The sequence below is a fragment of the Thermobia domestica genome, chromosome 6 (genome assembly GCF_964235325.1).
Source record: "Thermobia domestica chromosome 6, izTheDome1.hap1.1, whole genome shotgun sequence".
NCBI classification, from domain to species: Eukaryota; Metazoa; Arthropoda; class Insecta; order Zygentoma; family Lepismatidae; genus Thermobia; species Thermobia domestica.
This window is the reverse complement of record NC_137459.1, coordinates 63506107-63529316: the sequence shown is the minus strand read 5'-3', so window position 1 is coordinate 63529316 and position 23210 is coordinate 63506107. Positions and strand designations below refer to the sequence as shown.

Genomic DNA, 23210 nt, shown 5'->3' with positions numbered 1-23210 from the left:
TGACTGAAGATTTGTTTACATCTATTTTATAGAATCTTTTAGATTTGTTTAACTATATTCTTGTTAACTGCAGATTTTTTTGAAAGATCTCTTTTTAATCTATATTTGTATTCTTTCTTTACTCACTCCCAGTACACCCAGAATTTTTTAAAGTTGATTCTTAGATAAGTTTCGAGAGACGTCAGCAAAATTTCGTTAGCATCTTATTTGAACTACTTTTTAAAATGGAATGTGTACGCTTAGAGAACTTGTGGTTTGATCTTACAGTGTACATAGCATAATATAACAAAAAAGTAGTTTGTATATACTGTAATGCTGTAATCAAACTACTTGGACGTATTATATTTTTTCTTTCTTTTCTTGCGTGAAAATAACGTATGAAACCAAATTATTTCTTATAAAAATTATACGTGAAATGAAAATTAAGTTTAAAAAGAAAACTATGACATACTCATTGTATAAATAAATCTGGAATGTTAGTGTTTTGTTTGATTTATTTGTATTGATTGAAGTCAATACTTTGAGTGTAACTTTGGCCACCTATCGACAAAATTAAAAAGTGGTAGAACAGTATAATTTAAGCAAGTTACTCACTTGTTTGAGACAGTTTTGGAGGGGAAGGATAGAAATTTTACTAATAACATTTTTTATTTAATTTTTCCTGTATTTATGTTTAGCGTGGCCTTGTGAATTTTGTTTACTTTTTTTTCAACGTAGAAGCTTGCCTAGGGATTTTGGTGTATGCTCATAGATATTTAAATTGTGAACAGTACTTTGCTGATATTTAGCATTTTGATTATACTGCTTGTTTATTTATTTTTCTAACAACTTTATTTACACATAATGTTTTGGTTTGATGTAACAAAGTAGTCCATCACATATTTTTATACTCATACGGTAATGTTTTAGTTTAATATGTATCACATTGACAAATTGGTATACTTCAACAACAACAACAACAAAAACGCCCTATATTTTAAAATGAAGCATGAAAAAATAATGCATAAAATTAAAATTATTTTGTTAATATGTATTGTATTATTTGTATATATGTTGTAGCTATAGATGAAATTTCGCGTTCACCATCTGGAAAATGAATATTTCATATTTAGAATGCGTAAGTTACAAGGTTATTATTAGCAGGTAACACTAATAAGTCCGTATCCCCTGTTTTGAAGAAATAACTCCCTATTCATATTTCGAAAAGTAATAATAAAAAAATTACGTTTGTATCTACATTAACAGTACATATTTCATTATGTATAGATGTTTTCTTGTATAGTAAAAGAATCCCTGATATTACACTTCACTTTCTCCTAAAAATGTGCTCTGTTAGAAGGGTAATGTGTGGTTAGTTCTTCAGTTTCCCAGTTGCCTCACGATACTGAAACAATACCAAAAAATCCGTCATTACTAGGAACAGAATTCGACAGCATTCACGCTAAGAACACATTTGTGTAACAATAAAGAAAAATAAATAAATAAATAAAAAAGAGTTTATTTCTAAATTTCCATTGTAAGTGGTAAAAATGAAACGATTATTATTTAGCATAAACATTCTGTACTACTATTCGCAGTTTCAAATATATAGTTATTCCAAAACGCCACCTCCACTGGTTTACCTGTTTCCGTGAGGTTACAAAAGTCAAATAGCGCTGGTGTTTTCAATGTGAAAACCCTACTGGTGTCTGCAGCGTGGCCAGTCTCTGGTCGGAGAAACAAACCGGCAAGGAGGAACCGATGTGGTGATCACACATTTTAATTAAGTTACTAATGTCAAAGCTGCACTGATATTCTCTGTTCGTTACAATCTGTTGTGTCACGGATTTCCTATTATTATTATTATTATTATTTCACACAGGAAATTTGAAAATGAAATGAAATCTGTAAGTTTTATGTCCCACAGATAGGCCGGCTAGGCTAAAGGAGACGGTGATGATAAGCAATGAATGAAATGGCGGAACGAATAAAGTGGAAAGAAACGGGAGAACCCCGAGAAAACACACACACACGGTGTTTGTCCGCCACAAAGTTCACTTGGCGCAAGCTGAGATCAAACCAAGGACCACGTGCACCAGAGGTGAACGCTCTAACACTGAGCCACCGCGGCCCCAACACAGGACATTTATCTGGTATCACAATCGTCTGCTAATTTATATTTGTATAACCAATCACCAGGTGTAAGACTGAAATACATGAGATGCAAGAGGCATCTTGCAAGGTTTGAAAGTAACCACAAAAACTCCAAATGAGACTGGACGAATATACTAAAAGCAATAGGTTCAGCAAAGAAAATAAAGAGCGCCCACTCCTCAGTGCCAAAAATCTGTCTTCGAAAAATACGAGCGGACTAGAAAATTTCATTCCACAGATGTGATATGGTCAGAGTTTAAAAACCTGTTTTAAATGGCTAGCCCGAATTTCCCTCACGCTGCTAACACAAACAGGGAAAAACAGAGATTGCACTTTTGCAAATCTTCACATGAAAAAAATGGGGGAATGAATAACTTAATTGGAGGCTTTTAGTAAAATTATAAGCTCGTATAATGAATCCTTTATTATCGACCTGACTCCATGCAAATTTTTGTAAGGATTTGTTCATTGCTTGCTGAGGAAAACACGAAAAAAGTTCCAATGTTATTAGATAGGGGAAAACTCGACTCAGCGAAAAGGTAGCAACCGCCTTAATGGGCTCATCCCAAAGGGCTAGAGAGGGTTCAAAATTTCAGCCAATAATACAGTATCTCACGAGCCCGTCAAGTTAAGAAGATGAAACTCTGTATACACTCCTCACCAAGGGAAACGTCTCTCCACTTTTTTGAATTTCGGTTTTAAGGGGAGAAGAAAGGCGTTTTCTGTAATTTCTTTCTTCATATTGAAATCAATGTTGTCTGAACTTTGTGATCGCGTAACGGGAAACGGTTCGACAGTTAGGAATACATTTTTGAACATGGTACCTACTTGAAGCTGGGATTTTATTATGTAACTTGATTAAAAGGCTACTGGATGGTGGATTCAAAATTTATACCGAATAAAATAATTTATGTTGTATGTATTGTTACTAGAGATGCAAAAAAGCCGGCTTTTTTGAATCGATGTTTTTTTTTTCACATAAAAAGCCGGCTTTTTGGGGAAAAAAACGAGAATTTTGGAAATTTTGGCTTTTTTCAACTTCATGATTTTTCTATCTAAATAGCTTTCTTATAGTATATTCTATAGTTAGATAAGAATTCCATGACCTGAATGTGATATTTCGCTCTGAAATTCACCATCAAGATGGATGGAGCACATGTTTTACGAATTAAAGCTAACATGAAGAATGTAGTATTTGAGGGTAATTTTAGAGGCTATTTAACTTTATTTTAACTTTTGAGTTATCGACATCTTTTTTCTTCTCTAGTTTGTCATCCGTGTTTCATTTCTAAGAGCTTTTAGTACTCTAGCTTCTAGCGCAAAAGTTAAACTTGCCCGTTTTTCTATTTATCGGTCAAAGCGTACGTTTTTCAATATATCCGTCAAACCGTACTTCCACATTTCTGTTATACTGTAGCTGTGAAGTGATTTAGCAATAATTTTCCGGACACAACCTTGAATACCACTTTATACAAATAATCAGTAGCGGATTTAGAAAAGTACTTTAGGAGGGGTTTTTCTGATTGTTTCGTTTCCTAAAAAGTCCTAATTTTATTTGGGAGGTGCTTGAAGTTTATGAGTACAGGCATAACTAATATTTCGTTTCGTTTATATGTTTAGCAATAATCTTCCGGATACAACTTTAAAAATCATTTTATACTGAGAATCAGTGGCGGATTTAGAAAAGTATTTTGGGAAGGGTTTTTCTTACTAATGTTTAGTTTTTTTAAACATTCGTAATTTTTATTTGACGGTAGCTTAAAGTTTATGAGTAAAGGCATAACTAATAGATATTTCGTTTGTTGCAGACATTCCGTAACTTTGGGGAACGGGCTTCAGTCCGAAAAACCGCCCCCCTAACCTTCGCAAAACCGTCACTGCTGGTAATTAGTAATAATAACGATTTAAAAACAATAAGAAAGGAAGTCGCCCAACTCACAGTATACGCACTATTTCTACATTCACATATGGAATGAAGAAAAGCTTTGTCAGAATGGTCGAATGCTGGTTGAATCCCGGACTTCCCGATAGAAGCGCAAAAGCTAATCACTCAGTCATGTTTGTTGTGCAGTTGTATTTAGCTTAACTTAAATATATTCCGTAGTTTTTTTTGGGGGGGAGTTCCGTAATGATATGTTGAATCCCTCTTGTTAAAAATTCAGAAAACTTGAGGATTGGGTAAACTGTGATGGTGGTTCTATAAAACTTAACTGTAGAATTTCAAGAATATACAGAACCAAAAGCTCTAGATGTGCAGCCTTTAAGTGTATCATATAAATCTAAGTATTTCTCTTATGTTTTATTTTAATTTTATTTTGTTTCAAAAAGAGGGTATGGAATATTTTGAAGTAAAAATACTACATACTATTTTGCTAGTTATTTGTGTATTCTTTTAAAAGAAGTGTTTACTTTTAGGGTTGGCTGGTTTACACCAACTTTTTTTTTTTTTTTTTAATAACTGGTTTAAACCACAAAAATAAAAAGAATGAAAAATGCGAATCGTATGAACTTCATGGTGACGTTTCCAAATATCAAACCACCTGCAATAGTTTTATTTCCCTTTCACCTTTTAATCAAGGTGTCCCATGTTCAATTCTCGGTCGAACCACAAACCTTCTTTCATGCGTAACCCCAGGTAGCGGTTCGGATGTCAGTTTAAGCGAAAGTCTTCTTCTTGATAAACTCGGTATTTCGTAAGGATGTTAAGCCTAAATATGCGAAACAAACCAAATTGTATATTTCTGCATGCCTAAATGCGTGTTGTTTTATAAAGAAGCCAAGATTGCTTAAATATATTGATAGAAATTGGCAAAATTTATCGATTGCCTACGTAGCTTCCAACATTAGCTTGGATTGGACTTTCAATGATATGTACGCACTAAATTTGTAATTTAATACCTCAGTTTTAGCGTACTGATTATGGTACGTTGAACTTTAATTTTTACATGCAAAGCAATAACAGGATTTTCCCGTTATTGTCTTACATTTCAAGTAATGACAGGATTTTCCCAATGGCTAGGGCGGGAGCTTCTCAATTTAAGAAATTTACTGACCGGACTTCTTTAAGCTTATGGGAGTTCTTCCGGCATAACCCCGCTGTTGCATAATAACACCAAGGCGAAACAAACTTATTTCTGTGAATATGTAATATAAATACATAAAGCAAAAAATCTAAATCAAAAAAGCCTGGTTTAAACCAAAAAAGCCTGGTTTAAACATCCCCCCCAAAACGGGTTTTTGGCATTTTCAAAAACAACCACGGTTCTTGCCAACTCTGCTTACTTTTGTATATAGGAGGTTAAAAATTTCTTATTATATACATTGGTTAATCCTGTGGAATTCATAATGTAAATATCAAAATAATGTATTGGAAACTGGTAAAAGTATAGCTGATGGGTATGCCCAATTCTTTCAATCTGTATATGAAACCTCCCCCAATAACATGGATTGGCCCACTAGTGATAATATGTTTGTTTCTCATAGTTTAACTTTAAATAGTGTATCCATCAATGAATATAGAATTGCTATAAAGAAACTTAAACCAAAAAAGGCTGGTGGACCTGATGGATTACATCCTTATATACTTAAGGCATGCTCTGAACTACTTATGAATCCACTTTGCTCCATTTTTAATATGATTATAAAAACTAGTTGTTTCCCTACATTATGGAAAACAACTCGAGTATGTCCTGTTTTGAAATCAGGAGATAGCAAAGTAATTGAAAATTATCGACCTATAGCAATATTATGTGCACCAGCAAAAATATTTGAACAAATTTTGTTTGATCGAATTCTAAAGCATGTCAAACCACATATTTCGGAATTTCAACATGGGTTTTACCCTGGCAGATCTACAATTACAAATTTAATTAATTATGTTCAATACATATATACTATTTTCCATAGGCGTTCATCTGTCCACTCAGTCTATTTTGACTTTTCCAAAGCATTTGACAAGATTGATCATACAATACTATTGGATAAACTTGATAAATTTGGATTATGTTCACAATATATAAAACTCTTCCGATCGTACCTTACGGATCGAGTGCAATATGTGATGTACAAACAATTTAAGTCCGTAGAATATAGATGTAATACTGGAGTACCTCAAGGATCCAACCTTGGACCTCTTCTTTTTATATTATATATTAATGATATATTTAATACTGTTAAATATGCCAACTGCCTAATGTACGCAGATGATATTAAATTATTTATCGAAGTAAATAATCAAAGAGATAGCCTATATCTACAACAGGACATTGATGAATTGTATAACTGGTCAGTAAGAAATAGACTTCAATTTAATGTTAAGAAATGTAATTATATTGTGTTTAGTAATATTAAGCACAGCCCGGAAGTTCAATATACAATTAATAAACAGTTAGTTCAGAGGGTAAATTATATTAAAGATTTGGGTGTAATATTAGATTCAAAACTTACGTTTAACAATCACCTGGATTATATAGTTAAATGTGCATACAAACAATTAGGTTTTATCATCAGAAACGCTGCAAACTTTAGAACTATTAATTCTAGTAAAGTTTTATTTAATAGTCTAGTAAGAAGTAAGTTGGAATACGGATCCTTAATATGGAAAACTTCTACATTCTCCCATTCCAATAAAATAGAAGCAGTTCAGAAACGTTTTCTACGTTATTTATATTTCCGGAAATACCACATCTCAGCTACAAGACATAGAATATCATACCAGCATTTGCTAAATGAATTTGATTATACTAAATTATCTAATAGACAAAAACTACATGAACAAATATTTTTATACAAACTGATTAAAGGTATATACGATAACAGTTCGTTTCTGGGACTATTAAAATTTAACACAAAAATGGCTAATACTCGACAGAGGTGCTTATTATTATATGATACACCTAGAACGGAGCATTACAGCAGTTCACCATTGATCCGAATGTGCAAAACATATAATATTATATCACAAAAATTGCCGTATTTAGATTTTAATATGTCATTTCGAACCTATTGTGAATTGTTGCGACAAAATGTTTTATGAATTCCTAAAAGCATATTCACATATTTATGTATAAGCGTATTAATTTCATGTATTTCTGCTACTGTAGCTATTTCACTTTTAAATAGTTTGTTACAAAATTAATTGTATATATTTATCTATATTCTTATTACTTTTTTATTATTTTTCTTTTAAATCTATTACAATAGTAAACTTGTAAAATATATTGTACAGGTCTTCTGTAATTGGAGAATATATTCTCTGTTGAAGACAATAAATAAATAAATGTTGAAGAAAAAATGTTCGAAATATCTTTTCGAAATTCATAGTTTATTTTCGATGTTTTATATTATTATCAGCATCAACCACTAATTAAATGAGTTTTTTGTTGTAGAGAAGCGAAATAAAGTCTGCTTTATCAGTTTAAAGCAAAATTTTCAAAAAAGACCAAAATTTCCGAAGCAGAAAAGCGAAGCAGAAAAAACCGAGTTTTTTCCAAAAAAGCCGGTTTTCTTCCGAGCCCTTGCATCTCTAATTGTTACATTTTCATTGATATGTGTATCCTAAGGGGCAGAGGAGGCTAAAATATTTTCCGTAAACCATTTTTCCCTGTGCGAGAAACGAGCATTTCAGCTAATCATGTTATAATATGCATGTGTCCATCACTGCTAAGAAACGACGTAAAATTTTGTGGCTCAGTGGTAGAGCACTGAGCTGAGACGGTTTGTGGCCAGGTCATGTCAGTTTGTAGTTAACAACCTCGCATCCTTGGATTTTCTCAGTGTTCTCCCTTCCTCCTATATTCTCATTCTCATTTGTAATTATTCACTTCCATCTTGTTTAGTTTAAAAGGATATTCGTGAGAGGTTAGATATTTCATTTCATTTTCATTTATTTATTTTCAGTGTCCACCGTTGCCAGATGAAGATCCTCGTATTGCTATCGAAAGAATGAAAAAAATGTTGGATAGAGAAAGGAAGAGATACTAATCTCGATTGTTAGACATAAACAGTTACGAGAAAGAAATTGTTCCGAATTGGTAGGAAAAGAGAGCGTAAAATAAAATTTGACTGATGACAAAAATGTCGTTAATAAAATTCTTTTCTGAGCTTATTGTTCAGAATTGCTCAAAGCCTAAGACAACAAACGTACTTAAAAGTCTGCATTGTTACGGTAACATGTTAGTGTTAAAACTTTGAGAAGTTGTTTCGTTTCTGTGTAAGAGTTTCTCAAATGATTCAATTTAAATTGAGGTATATACGTGGCCACAATGTGTCGATTGTTGTGTAATAAGGAAAATGTCTGGCACATAATTTATTTAGTTAATGTAATTGTATTTAGTTAATAGCCAAGTTAATGTAATTGTTTTGTTTAATCATGTTGAGACAGCTTCGAATAATTTAGATAAACTTAAGTTAAAAATATTTTAACTTTGCATAATTAATTTTGTTTTGGACATTATGTTAGTGCTCAGATTACTAAAACATTTAATTTTTCAGTAAAATTGCATAATAAGGTTCGAAGAGTATGGTGTTCAGAGCAAAAGGTTTGGTACGCTGTCGTTTAGTTAATAGTAAAATTAACCTGATTGTGCGTTTTTCTTTGATCACGTTGAAATCATTTCGAACAATTCAGCCATACGTGCGTTAGAAGGGTTTTATCTTTGCATAAGTAAATTTGTTTTAGAGATTATGTTAATGCTTAAATTACTAAAACATTTGATTCTTTAGTAAAATTGCATAATAAGATTTGAAGAGTCTGGTGTTCAGAGGAAAATCTCTGATATGTTATTATTCAGCTAATAGTAAAATTAATCTAATTGCGCCTGTTTGTTTAATCACGTTGAAATAATTTCGAATAATTCAACCATCTTGCGTTAGAAGTGTTTTAACTGCATAATTAACTTTGTTTTCGAGATTATGCCATAATTGCTCTAAAACATTTGATTCTTTAGTAAACGTACTAATAAGTTTTGAAAAGTCTACTATTCAGATTGCAAAATATGTTAAAGTTTATCAGTATTTTATGTAAGACTGTTCAGGAGGTCATATTCTCAAATATTTTGATAAATTAAATCAGGTAGCCACTTACATATCGACTGTAGCTTCTGTTACTAAAATTTTCGTTATTACTATAAGAAAAATATGTACATTATATTATTCATAAACATCATTTCATTCTTGAATAATAATCATTTAAATATGGCACTTATTTAATTAAAAAAATTGCAAAATGTTTTGTGGTTCAGTACCGATAGAAAATCTTTGCCGTAAACATTTGAGTTATAAGTTTGTTAGGAACATTTCATAAGTTTTAAAACGTTTTATTACTACTTGAAATGTGTTTCAAGTGTTATGTTTAAAATATGAATGTCGTGTAAGATATATTTTTATCAAGTTGGTGGGCAGTGGATTTTATTTTGTTTACTCGTGATGTATGTTTCCTACGTAGCTATACAACGCATGGTACACATTTTTAAGTATTAAGAAATCGTACCTTTCAGTCGTCTTTTTGTTTTTGAATGTACCAGCGTAATTTTGGATTGCTAGAAGTTGAGCTTCCTTCTGAGCTGCATGTTAGAATCAGGAATAGAACTGAGGTAAATTTTAGATTAGAACTAAAAGGAAACTCAGTTTTTAACTAAATACGAAAGTTAAGACTGTTAGGTATAGACATACGTGGAACTTCTTTTCCAATATTGTATTCATCTGTGTAGATAGATGTATAGCGATCTGGAACAATGCATCTGCACATAGCTGCCATGTTTAAACAAGAAACACTAAACATTTTTTTTTTGTATATTTGCTACATTAATAAACAAAGAAAAATATATTTAAGAGTAAATGTAGTCAAAGATATTGTGTATCCACTGCCTCACTAAATTGCATGTGATAATTTTAGTTCGTTGACTTCAAAAATGAATTTCCTTTAATTCATTTCCCTCTCCTGATACTCAAAGAATTTGTCTGTCTGTTCAACCTTTTCTTGCGTTAGCAGAGAATTTTAATAATTGAAATCCAAACCTATATTCTGTAATGAGTCAAATTATTCAGACGTTATTGGCAAAATTAACTTCATAAGCAGAATTCGCTTTTGTAGTCAACGTACAAATTATTTTTATATGACGAGAAGATATCTGTCAATATAGAGTGTAAAAAAGATTATCATGTTAATCTTGTTTAAAGTATTTATTTTTTATTCGTGACACTGTTTTGAAAGAGAAGGCCCAGTGTTAATAGTTTTGTGTTCTGATTTTTCAAAATATTAAAATAAAGGCGTTAGTTTATTATAGTACTGCTCAGGTTATTTTATTGTGCTGTTTTATAGAGTGCAACATTTTTGAAGAACAGGTAGAAACCCTGTATGTTTTTTTTCTTTCTTAATGAAAACCAATTTATTTTAATGAAAATCAGAGAATCGAATGACTTTTATCGACGTTGCCAAATATCGAGGGAATTATTTTCACAAACTATAGACATTCATTTAATCAAACATCCCTCATTTCACACCATTGTTTCATATAAACATGTTACTTCATGTAAGTATATACGTCGACCACTAAACCTACGAGGTCCGTGGTGGTTCAGTGGCAGAGCGTTTACCTCTGGTGCAGGGGGTCTTTGGTTCGATCCCAGTTCGCGCCAAGTGAATTTTGTGGTAGGCAAACACCATGTGCGTGGGTTTTCTCGGAGTTCTCCCGTTTCCTCCCACTTTCTTCATTCCACCATTTCATTCACTTCTCATCATCACCGTCTCCTTTAGCCTAGCCGGCATAACCGTGGGACGTAAAGCTTAAATATTTCATTTCATTTTTACTAAATATACAAATACAAAACCAGGAAAAATTCCCATACTATACGGGAGACACGAAAAAATGGTGCGGTTTCAAAAGTTAATGAATATATTTCTTACCTTACACGGTAACATCCTCCAAATTCAGGGGCTCCAAATACAAGTTCCTGATGCTCTGCCAGCAGTTGGCTTCTTATGCTTCCTACAGAGACGCGAGGTCAGTTTCCGAGACAGCATCGCAGCAGAAGGCGGCTTTCTATGTGATCCATTTTAGGTGCCCTGATCTGAGATTACAGTGCAGCGTGAGTTCCATGCACGGTTCAAAGAAGTCGCACAACACAAGAATACCATAACCAAATGGTACCGACAGTTTGTGGAAACTGGATGCCTGTGTCAGGCAAGAGTTGCTGGTCGACCTCATCTGTCTGATTGAAACACCAAGTACGTCTGATTGTAGTCCCCACAATCAATGAGTACAAAAGTGATAATGTGAAAAGTGTAAAAAGCAACTGCGACTGGTGAGTCATTTCTGACGTTAGAAAACTGTTTGTAACCCGAGCTGAATACCAATTAGTGTCGATTATAGTCTACAATCGAAGGGAACTCCCGCCATTTTCATAGGAATCTACAAGTGCTTTTTAATCATGTTCTTCCATAATGCCGAATCGGTCGTACTGCAAATGAAGGCAGCAATATTCTTTTTTGGCCACCCTGTTCACCGAATCCTAATAACATCCGATTTCTTTCTTTGGACGTTCGTTAGAAACAGCGTTTACATATTACGTATTATTGTCCATCCAGACACTTCATGTTCGGATAACGCATGTACTGCAGGCCATTATAGCGAAACTGGAATTTATTTGAGTACCATGTGAATATGTATCCTGTGACCCAGTTTGCACACATTGAAGTTTGTAATTAACATATGATAAACTTGGAGAGTTTCGGGTACTATGTATTGTGCCCGAATAGGGTGAGAAATATTATATCATTTTTCAACCTTACAATTCTTTTTTGTATGCCACTATATTTAAAAAGCATTTTTCAACAATGCTTTACCATCTTTCTGGATTATTCTTGGAAATTTATTGGGCTATATACGAGGATCATCCAAACAAGAGAAACGTTTTGGTGTGAAACAAACGACAAGTGATGTATGCCAAGTATTTGTGATACGGAAACTACGTACTTTACTTCTCTATTTATTGCCATACACAAGTATTTATTATAGCGTGATTTTTTTTTTTTTTTTTTTTTTAACCGGCATTGTAATCTGTAATAAAGCTGCCAATGTATTGAACCATATATGACGGCATCTTTTGAGTTCATCGGAGTAGGAAAGTGCTTTACAGAAAGAACAAATATTCGAGTTTAGCACGCAGCACATAAGATCTCCGAATTTGAATCAGGCAGCGAGAAGTTGTAGATGTGAACATGAACACTATCGAGTTTTGAGCGCTGAACATGTGCTAGAAAATTGAGAATCCTGCCAGCTGTTAGGTGCGGAGTGTAATAGGGTTTTGATATCTACTTGCTCTGGAAGTTAAAAGACTGTTCGGAAAACATTTTCTCTCTGCTGATGAACTCAAAAATGCGTTGAGTACTCTTAATGCATTGGCGGGAACGAGTACAATGACAATATAGAAAAACTAGTGTCATGCTACAGTAAGTACTTGAATGTGTATGGTGAATACGATGCAAAACATGCATTTTTTTCTGGATGGCCCTTGCACTTTTTTCTTCCCTCAAGTGTCTTAAATTAGTTGAACAGAATAGAGCCTAACCCAAAGTTGTGAAAAATATTTCTTCAGTGTTGGAATTGTTTAGACACAATCAACAGGAAACCTTGATTCTATTACTTATTATTTTTTTAATGAAAAACATGTTTATTAATCTAGATTTCGTAATGACAGGGAATAATAGGTTATAATGAAATAAACTGTTACTTGCCCTTATTCGATCCAACAGCCTTTCTTCCATTCAATCACCATATAAATGGAACAATTAAATACACTTCTATTATTCCTTTTATTAGAGATCTTCGCTGATCGAATTTGGAAGGCCCGGCAAGAGCTTAAAATATGTTTCCGTATTTTGGCCCAAGAAATGTATACATGCAAATTTTCATCTCGAGCCTCATCTGAACCTAAAGTCATCAGCACACTGTAGATCCGAATTGGCTGAACAGTAGTGTTGTAAATAATAATAATAATAAAAAAAGGTTCGTATTTTTTTCAGAAATGTACGTTTTTTAGAAAAAATCATCGCCTAATTTTTTGCTAGATTTCGTTTTTTTTTTTTCCTCCAAATAGTCATTTGTAATGCATCTTACGTCTATTTAAGTATGAACTATTTTTATGTACGTGTAATCACCGTAAAATGCAACATAAATTAAATGCTAGATACTGATACGCTACAAATATTTTACAATATATATGAGTAGCATACCTACTAACAATTCGAATGTCAGCAGTGTTTCATCAATATCAACGAAATAAAAGTAGAAATGAAATTTTGTTTTTTCGTGAAAGCAGGCCTTTAATAAGTAGGAAAATGTCACGAACAGTATAAAATTCAAATAACTTGTCTAAAGGTAAAAGCTAACACTAATTTGCCTACTAGTATTTTTCTAAATATCATACATAAATAATTTGTCGACTAGATATATATGATACCCAGAGCTGGCTCTACCATATGTGCATCACGTGCATTTGCATGGAGCGGCAAGTTTGGAGGGTCCGGCAAAATCTGTCATAAGTATATTATTTAAATGAAATATTTCTTGTTGGAAACATACTTCATGATGATGGTAGTTACATTTACTAAGCTGACCTTCTATTTGAATTAGCTCTTCTATTAAAAATTGACCTTCTATTTTTATGTTTAGGTGGCATTAGTTTAAGGTCACATGGACAATGCTAAAGTAAATGGTCAAATCCGAGCACTAATTGCTTGATTGTTGTCAAATGCAAGAACTCAATTCTCGAATAGTAGCGAGTATCTGTTCCATTTAGTTAGTTATCACAGTTTTGATGTGACAACTAGTCTTGTTTTTGTCACAAACAAATCCATTGAAGATAGAAACAAGTTTTTTTTTTTTATGTTAACAGATGTAGAAGAAAAATCAAGAAATAAAGATAAAAGAGCTAGTTGCACTGGAATTGCAAACTGATATATTGAGATTGAAGCTCGATATTGAATTCTATAAAAAGAATTACCATCTTTCCTCTGCAGGTGTGTTTGCTTTATCTTTCACTGACATAATAAATTAACATTTAAAGAAAAAAAAACTGCCACAACGAGATTGTATTTTTACTAAGTATTTAAGCCTTTCTGAGTGCGACTGCATTTACCCTCCCCTTCGTTGTTCATGCTGAAGTAGCATACTTAAAATCATGATTTTAAGAATTGTTCTTTCTGAAGAAATGGGGAGGCGGCAAATTATGCCATTGCACGGGGCGACAAATTGCCTAGGGCCGGCCCTGATGATATGTATGAATATAGGATGACACAATATGAAGTAATGCAGGGTGTTTCAAAATTAATATTAGGGTTTTGAAACTTTGTAGTATCTATTACGATTATATTATATCAAATGAAAGAGCAACTCAAACAGTTTTGTACGCACGCATGCACATGTATTGTTTCTTCTGTCTGCCGTTAGAAAGAGCAAGTAGCAAAGACGGAGACTAGAGAGCAGAAAGCTTTTTGTGTTTTAATAAAGTGTGAATCTGTAGTTACAGTGCAACCGTCTGTGTGAAGAATATTAAGGAGACGCTTGCTGCATAACAATGAAGATTTTCTGGATCGTGTCGTCTTCAGTGATAAATCGATATTTCACCTAAGGGCTAATATGAACACTCATAATGTTCGCATCTGGCGGTCAGGAAATGCTACAGTTGAAACGAGACTAAACTAAATTGCCAGTGCTTTGTGCCATATGGCGGAAAGTTTATGGGCCTTTCTCCCCTATCGACTCGATGTGTGCCATGTGACGAATGAATCTCACATCGAACACTTGTAGCAAAGACTGTGTGAGGTGCACTTGATGTATCGTTTATAATTGTACGTAAAATGTAATAAGTACTACGAAGACTTAAAACCCCGATATTCATTTTGAAACACCCTGCATTTCTCACCAAGAGTGTTGGAACTAAGATGTAAAAAGGAGAGAAAATTATCCTTATAAAGTTATTGTTTACAACAACGAGACTATAACTACTACAACAACACGGGTTAGTAGTCAAAAAAATGTAATCAAATGTACAGTGGGCCACAGAAATTCTTGATGTACAGAGTCCGTGAGTTAGGCAACCCAACTAACGCCCGCTCCAAGATTAATTACGCCTGATAGAGTAGCTAAAACAGCAGCATGAAGTTGCCCCATCTGATAAAAGAACAAATCGTAAAGAGTGTTTTTGTGCAGGAGTGAGGAGAAACGCTGGCTGACGAAATGATAAAAGGGGGTCTTTGGATACTTGTACTCACAGTAAACAGCACAATGCCAGAAAAAAATATACGGACACCAGAGGCGACGATGAGAAGATAACAGTCGGAGAACTTAAATAATCTTATAATTAACTCAAATGATGGATTATAAACAAGTTAACTTACTTCAAATGACTATGCATATATGCGTATCAAATAATATACGGATAGATTATGCGGTAATGTAGTAGGTTATTTTTTTTTAAGTAAACACAAAGCCTTGCACAGAGTTTTGAAACTATTAACAATAGTCCTACCTGCAAATCAATTAAATATGGGTCGACCATTCGGGAGAAGAGCCCAGCCTCCAATGAAAATTTTGGGTGTCTAACAGGGCCTGAGCTCCTAGGTTCTGGCACCACTGATTGATACGTAATATTACTTCGAAAGAAGAACTTGTACGATTTCATTATTCGTTAAGTGGCTTTTGAAACTGCTAAATATTGGTATGCAGTAATTTATTTGTAAATATTAAAAATCCAAAATTCGATAACACAAACGAGTTGGAGAACCTATCCGTACTAAGGATATTTCCCCTTAGGTTGCAAATATAACTGAAGGTTCTTGATTTGAATAATATTTGTGAAAATTTACACAAGGAGAAAATAGGAGAATATAGTGTCAATAAACAACAATTTAAAAATGCACGAAATTAACGGTTAATATCAATTATAAAACCATTAACAGAATTAACTCTCTAACTCGTTTTCTCCATTCATTTTTCTTCCTTTATTTTCAGGATTACATCATCCCTGAATTTCTCCACTGGAGATTATCTTTCATTCAGGAGCATCAAACTGGAGCTCAGCCTTGTAAATGAAACATTTTAAAAAGTTGTAAATGGGGAGGGGGAGACTCGAATTCGGATCACCGGTTTAGAAAACCACAATGCTAACCACTCACCTAAAGCGCTACTGATTTTGGCGCGATTAAATAAAGAGCCTTTTCTGTTCGCTCAAAACAGTGGCTTGTTAATAGTCAAATTCAAAACACAGGAATATGTAATTGAGAACTCGAAGGGTATTATGTAACTGTATTCACTAAATTATTAACATTTCAGATTTTTTTAAAAACAAAATTCAAAACTCCTTTATTCTCAATGAAATACGGCGCGTATATTATACTCGTAAACAAACTAAAGACGAATCAATTAATGCGTAGTAATTGTTCCGTGGTCAAAGCGCTTGACCAGTAATCTGAAGGTAATCAACTCGGATCCACGAACGATCAGTACATTTTTCTTTTACTTTAGAATTTTCGGTGGCGATTGATCAGCGATGACACATGTTATTGGAATACTCGGATGTTTCAATACTTGACCTATCAAATCTTTAATAATAACAATAATAATAATAATAAACTCCCATACTTAAAAAAAGGTACCTGTACAGTTAATGTCAAACATGTGCCTGAAAATGGAACACGACTTTTCACCTATACAGTGCCTGGACTTACCCAGTTAATGAGCCGGTATAGACGCAGAGAACATGCATTTACAGGCGTCAAGCACATACAATAAACCTGTATATGCAATATACCGTATATGTTCAGAGAAAGAAAAAGTTTATTTCCAGGTGAGGAACATGCTGTTTTCAGGAACAGAAACACAACACAAATTCGTATACATACACATGTCCAGAGAAAGATACAGTACATGTACATTGCATGTATAAGGCGAAATGCATGTGCTTCTCAGGTATGCAGCACCCATTTAGAACACCCAACACAATAACTGTGAAGTGTTTGTACTTTGCCTATACAGATACATGTACACTGCTTCTACAGGTACATGTACATTGCATGATGATTATTATTTTTTAAATTTTTTACATGCACTGAACAGGCAATGTGTATAATGCTTGTACAGGTTACTTGTGTATTGCATGTTGATTAACTTTTTACATGCCCTGAACAGGCAACGTGTACAGTACCTGTACAGGATACGTGTGCATTGCAGGTTCATTTACTTCTATGATTTTATGTTTTACCATTTTATTTTATATGCCGTTATAATTAAATAAAATTACGTAATTCCGTTCACATTTTTGCTGACATCTTGTGAGGATATTTTCAATCATTAAACCTGTGCATGTATTGTGGCTGTTCTTCACAGTTAGCAACCCCAGTTTGCAGGCAAATATTACCAACATGAAATACATACAAGCTACTATAAAAATCCATGTTTCCTTTACACGAACATGCTCTGTATATCAGTGGCGCAGCCAGAAACTCATCGAAGGGGAGGCTTAAGCCATTAACATTATTAGAATATTTAGCTGAGAAGGGCATGGCCCTTACTTCTGAGAATTGAAAGAATTTTTCAGTGATCATATAGTATTGTAATGGTATTCTGGGGGACAACATTGCCTCCTCTAGTTACGCCTATGACTTATACACATATCTCAATATACAAAAGACAAAGTTCAGAGTGACTGACTAAATGATTGATTAACGCATGGGTCAAACCACTTAAGCTAGAAACTTGAAATTTGGACAGTACATAAGATATGTGATGTAGGGTACCAGTAAGGAAAGATTTTTGGAAATTCAACGGGAAAGAGGGAGAATTGGATGGGAAGAATTTTAAAAAGATGTCCGTATCTCCGAATCCTTTACGGTTAAAGACTTGAAATTTGGTATTTGGATTTCTCATGTGAAATAATTTGATACATGTTTTAGAGTTTTTAAAAAATATATTTTAGTAAAAAGGGGGAAAAAAGAGGTGTGGGGATTGCAATTATTGTAATAAGACGTCGATATTTCGGAATCTCTGAAGGTTAGAAACATGAAATTTTGTATTTGAGCCTCTTATTTAAAATAGATCTGTATTTCTGTTTTTATATTTATATGTAACCTAGAAGGAAAGAAAAGGGCGGGAAGAAAAATGTGTGGAGGAATACAATTATTAAAATAAGATGTTCATACCTTAGGAACTGGGAACAGAGTCATGAAACTTGGTATTTCAACTTAAATTCGGTATGGTTGCAGGTTCATGAGGTGCGAGGCCGTAGTCCGAGCTACAAGCAAAAGCGGTGGGTTTGCCCCCCTGTTACTTGAATTGAAATTCGGTATAGCTCGGAATTCTGGAAAGTAAGAGACATGACACTTGGTATTTGAACTGAAATTCGGTATATTTACAGGTTTATAAAGTGCGTGGCCGTAGGCCGAGCCATTACGGCGTCTGGGGGAAGTGGCGTAGCTGTAATCGCCCAGAGTCGTGTCGCTGTTAATGGTTCTGCCAATGAGTACTTTCCGTAGACCTGGACTTACCTGGGTAAGACGTTGAAGAACATCTCCAAAAGGATTACAGAATTGTTCCCAAATTGTTTGTTGCTTTAAATCAGGAGATGAGCATTAGACGCCGAGAGGTTCGGATGTCTCGTCTCGAAAACCTCACGGACGATCAGACGGTCATCCAGACCATAACGCACACAAACACCACTCACACACAACGAAAACGCACTGGGTTAAATAACACAAATACTTATTAGAATACTATTAAAAAGAAAAATAACGAAGAGAAACGATCACAACACTTAACACTGAATATGTATAATCATTTCCGTTATTAAAATCACACTTTACTTTTACACTATAATGTAGCCCTTTATCACTTTGATATACATATATATACCGAAGATTATAATTGAGATTTCACTATAAATGCTTTTCTCACACCATAGATGCACTTGGGGGGTTAGCACTGGGGGAAAAGTTGCCGGGATAATCCCACGTAGTAATATGATTGCTGCTCCAAACAGTCCTGAAGAGTCGACAAGAGTCTTCAACAAAATTACATAGTCTCCAAAGTGGAATGCTAATGTTGGAGGGCGCGTTTGTAACTTTACGCACAAGGTATATGAATCTGGGACTTATTGATTGGAGCTAGCCGTAAGAAAACGTCCTTCACTGGCTAATAGCTTGTGCCAATTATCACATCACACTTGATTCCCAACGCGGCGTGCGTGGTTGCTGCTTCGAAACCTGGAATAACACTCCCCGAACCGAGAGGTTCGAGATACGAGCTGCATTGGTCCATTAATCAATGTCGGCAGTTCATTCTTAACACTCAGGTCAAGTCACTTGTATGCACACTCATGTCCAAAATGATTGTCGCATATCTATAATTGTCTTCTTGTAAGAATATAATTTGATAATGATTTTGCAGGGTACTTTTAACACTGATACTATGTGTATAATCGGGAAACGTATATTTGTGGTAAATTTCATAGCAAAAGAATTATAAATATGAAAATTAGAATGAGTAAAACAAATTGTTGCTAAATGGACAAGAAAGTTTTATTTTCGTTTTATTGTTCTTATTTACTGCTCTTTTGACATGAAATTTTCCACATATATGTCTTTGCCAATTGTACACATACTAACATTATAAGAAATACCGGATGAATTCGTTATCAAATTATATTCCTACAACAACATATTTATAGACATGAGTGTACATGCAAACAATATGAAAAAGAATTTATGCTAATTTTAGTCTACTGGCCACGACGCACAAGACATTGCGATAACTTGACTGTGGGAACATTCAGATAACGAACTGGTACAGCGATGTGGCTGGCGACGATCTGACGCTTGAACACCTGGTCTACTCTGATCTGCTCCAATCTACTGCAATATTTCCATAAATGATTGGAAGATACACTTAATTCGGTTCCAAATGACCATAGCACATAGTTTTTGCATATTAATAAGTCAGGGAGAAACACTGAAAAGCTTCGTCGCTTAATGAAATGTTCTCACCACAAAGCAATGTTATATATATGATGTTATATATATATTATAATGTTATATATATAAAAAACGATGAAAGACTTCTTGGTTCGATTGCGTGGGAAAGAAGCAATTCCCACCAAAGAAAGAACTTATTTGCGTCGCAGAATAAAGTATAAATCGAAAAAATAATCACTGTCTTTACGAAATATGCAGAACGTCCACAAAAATACTTCTATAATCTGGTGGCGGTTATATAGCTAGGTAGGATCCAGGGATCTGAACACCCCGAAATGTTTAAAAGTTGTTAAAATAAAGCCTAAAATTGCGTTTTCAGTCAAAATTTTTCCGGGAGAAGACCCCCGGTTCTCCTCGAAATGACATCCTGTCTACGCCTTGTCTGTGTGCGAAGCCCCCAGCTAGCCGAAGGCTAGTAAAATTTAAAGTTATCATATTTGTCATCTCATCACGGCCAAACGATAAGGCCGAATGAAATAATTTTTGGTATACAGTTAGGCCTAATCTGGGTTATATACAGGTGATTTATAATATTCACTTTGATTATAATACGTACCCTAAGGGGGAGCAGTGGTGATTTTTTCCTTAACTAAGGATTAATATCTCACAAGCTATTCAACTTATTAAGCTGAAATTGGGTATATTAGCTCGTAATTAAAAATAAACAGATATGTCTCCTAGTATTTACGAAAATTCACTCTTTTTGGGAAGGGAGGGGTTATTTTCTATATTCTATATAGGGAATTGATAATACGTTATATGAAAAATAACCCAAAACGGTCAATATTTGTGTTGAATCTATAGTTTTCAGGGTCGCTGAGATGAAGAATGACAATTACGAAGTCGTTCAATCCAAGTTTAGCCCCCATCGGCATTAAAGGAGGGGTAATAAAATATTCAAATTGACCAAGATAAGTATCGAATACATAGTTGTTGGGATAGCTGAGATGATTAGTACTAATCCAGAAGCCATTCAAATCCAATTTTAGCCCCATTGGCATGGGGGAGGGAGGAGGCGCGGTATTTCATCAATTGTTGGTCTGACGAAGCGAAGCGGGTACGTTCAATGTTAACATTAAAATCTGCTCTATGCAAGGAATGTTTCGGTAGTCTGGAAATCGCTTGTACAACACATACTTAACTAGTTGGGTGTTAACCGTGTAGCTGTACATCACCTGTACATTGTTGTTAGCAGTAGCTTTGTACAGTCAATGCAAAACAGACATCACTCCAGATGTGCTTTTCTGTCGAATTGCATGTATTCTTCACAGGAACATTCGCTGTACCTGCAACATGTAACACGTCTGTGTACAGGCTACTAAACACATAGTGTACAACCCAAGGTTTGAGTGACTGTACGGTGCTTGTTTATTTCAAACATGTTAACGTTAAGAACATCCAATGTAACGGGAATGTTTCGGAAGTCTGGAAAGGGTTTATACAACACATGTTCAGCATTTCTTATCAGATGTTAAAGATGCAGCTGTACATCGCCTGTACATTGCTGTTAGCACGAGCTGTGTGTGCTACCAATGTGCGATCAATGCAGAACAAACATCAATCCAGGTATACCTTTTCTGTCGAATTGCATGTATTCCCCAAATACACATTCATTGTACTACTATTAGCAAAATAAATGACACGTCTCTTTATTTTGAAGTTGTTTGAAAATATCTCCGTTTTCTTTATATGTTCAAAATTTCCGAAGGTTTCCCCAGCAGGACAGGTTAATAACAAACCCTTTTTTAATATTTGTGTTAGATATTAGCTTAAAATAAATAAATTAGAAGCAAAAAACCTTAAATCCACAGAAATCTCGAGAATTACCAACTCTGCTAAAGTGGGAAATTTTCAAGAACGCGAGGGAATTTTGCAGTTCAACACGAAGCAGCGACATCTATGTCATTAAGAGAAGCGTGGATTAGATCTACAAACGAAAATTTTAACGAAATATTTCTAATATGTCTTATTACATGCATTATCAGCGAACTCCAAACATATGAATATATGCTAAGTATTAACGTATAGATAGAGCAAATAGTGTAATTACCTATGGAAAAAGACGAATTGTTAGCCCAATCGTAATGAAAAATGTCTTTACTGTAGAAGAGGTTCGGTTTACGTAGAAAAGCCCATAGCTCATTTATTTAAAGCAACGAGTCGTAGGCCGAAGGTAGTGGGTGCGAACCCCGTGGAAGTACTTTTGTCATTTTTATCATTAAGGTTATTTTATTTATTTGTTATTTGGGAAAGAATCAAATTGTAACATATGTGTAAAACTCATGACGATACCAAAAAAGACAAAATGTCGTCGCATTTGCATTAGTGTGTGTAATTTTTTGTTTGCAAACAGTTACAATTAGTATAATTATTATATTATACTAATTGCAACAATTAGTATATTTTTTGTAATTATTTCCCCTGTGCTCACTGCATGCTCAATGATGCATAACGAATGTTTTCCAGTAAATGTTAATTCTAATTTGGAGAATTTTATAGTTTCACAATGTTTCTCACTACATAGTTTTCTATCTACGTGTTTGGATATGTTGATAACAGATTTCCCTATTAAATGTTTAATTTTCCCTATAAATATTTGTCTTAAATTGAAATTGTTTTGAATTTACTAGATAAGGAAAGTTGCCCGAAGGAGGAGAACTCAAGTAATTGATATTCTACGTAAAAGCAACCTATTGTAGAATGATGATGCTTCTTACCTTCAGCATATAATCTTAACGTTATGCTGCTTGTAGACGATCCAAGAAAGCTTGAACAAGAAAATTCAATACCTCAAATTTACACGTTCAAAGGAGTATTGTTCGAGACACTTGAACAAGAGTCTCGAATGGACTTGAAACAACTTTTACACGATCATAGAGGTATTGAGTCTGTTTTATATTCTTGTTAATAGATGGCAGTCTAAAACAAGAGACTGTAAGTATGAAAACAAATGAAAGCAAAACTGCGTACTGATTTAGTTCAGACCTGCGCATGAATAGCTATAATATTAGTATATTTTTTGTAACTTTCTGCAGATTTGTAATTTAATCGA

At 34.1% G+C, this 23210-nt stretch overlaps 1 protein-coding gene across 10 annotated transcripts in view; it reads left to right on the top strand.

The window, feature by feature from the left end:
* Nucleotides 1–10412, top strand: part of LOC145688034 (uncharacterized) — a 188010-nt gene extending 177598 nt beyond the window's left edge. For all 10 annotated transcript variants that reach the window (XM_081761731.1, XM_081761728.1, XM_081761725.1 and 7 more), the window contains one exon: nt 8032–10412. Coding sequence is in view for 1 of the 10 variants with exons in the window: in XM_081761732.1 (XP_081617858.1) it covers nt 8032–8115 (84 nt within the window). In the remaining 9 variants the exon portion in view is untranslated. The remainder of the gene's footprint in view (nt 1–8031) is intronic.
* The last annotated feature ends 12798 nt before the right edge of the window (nt 10413–23210 follow it).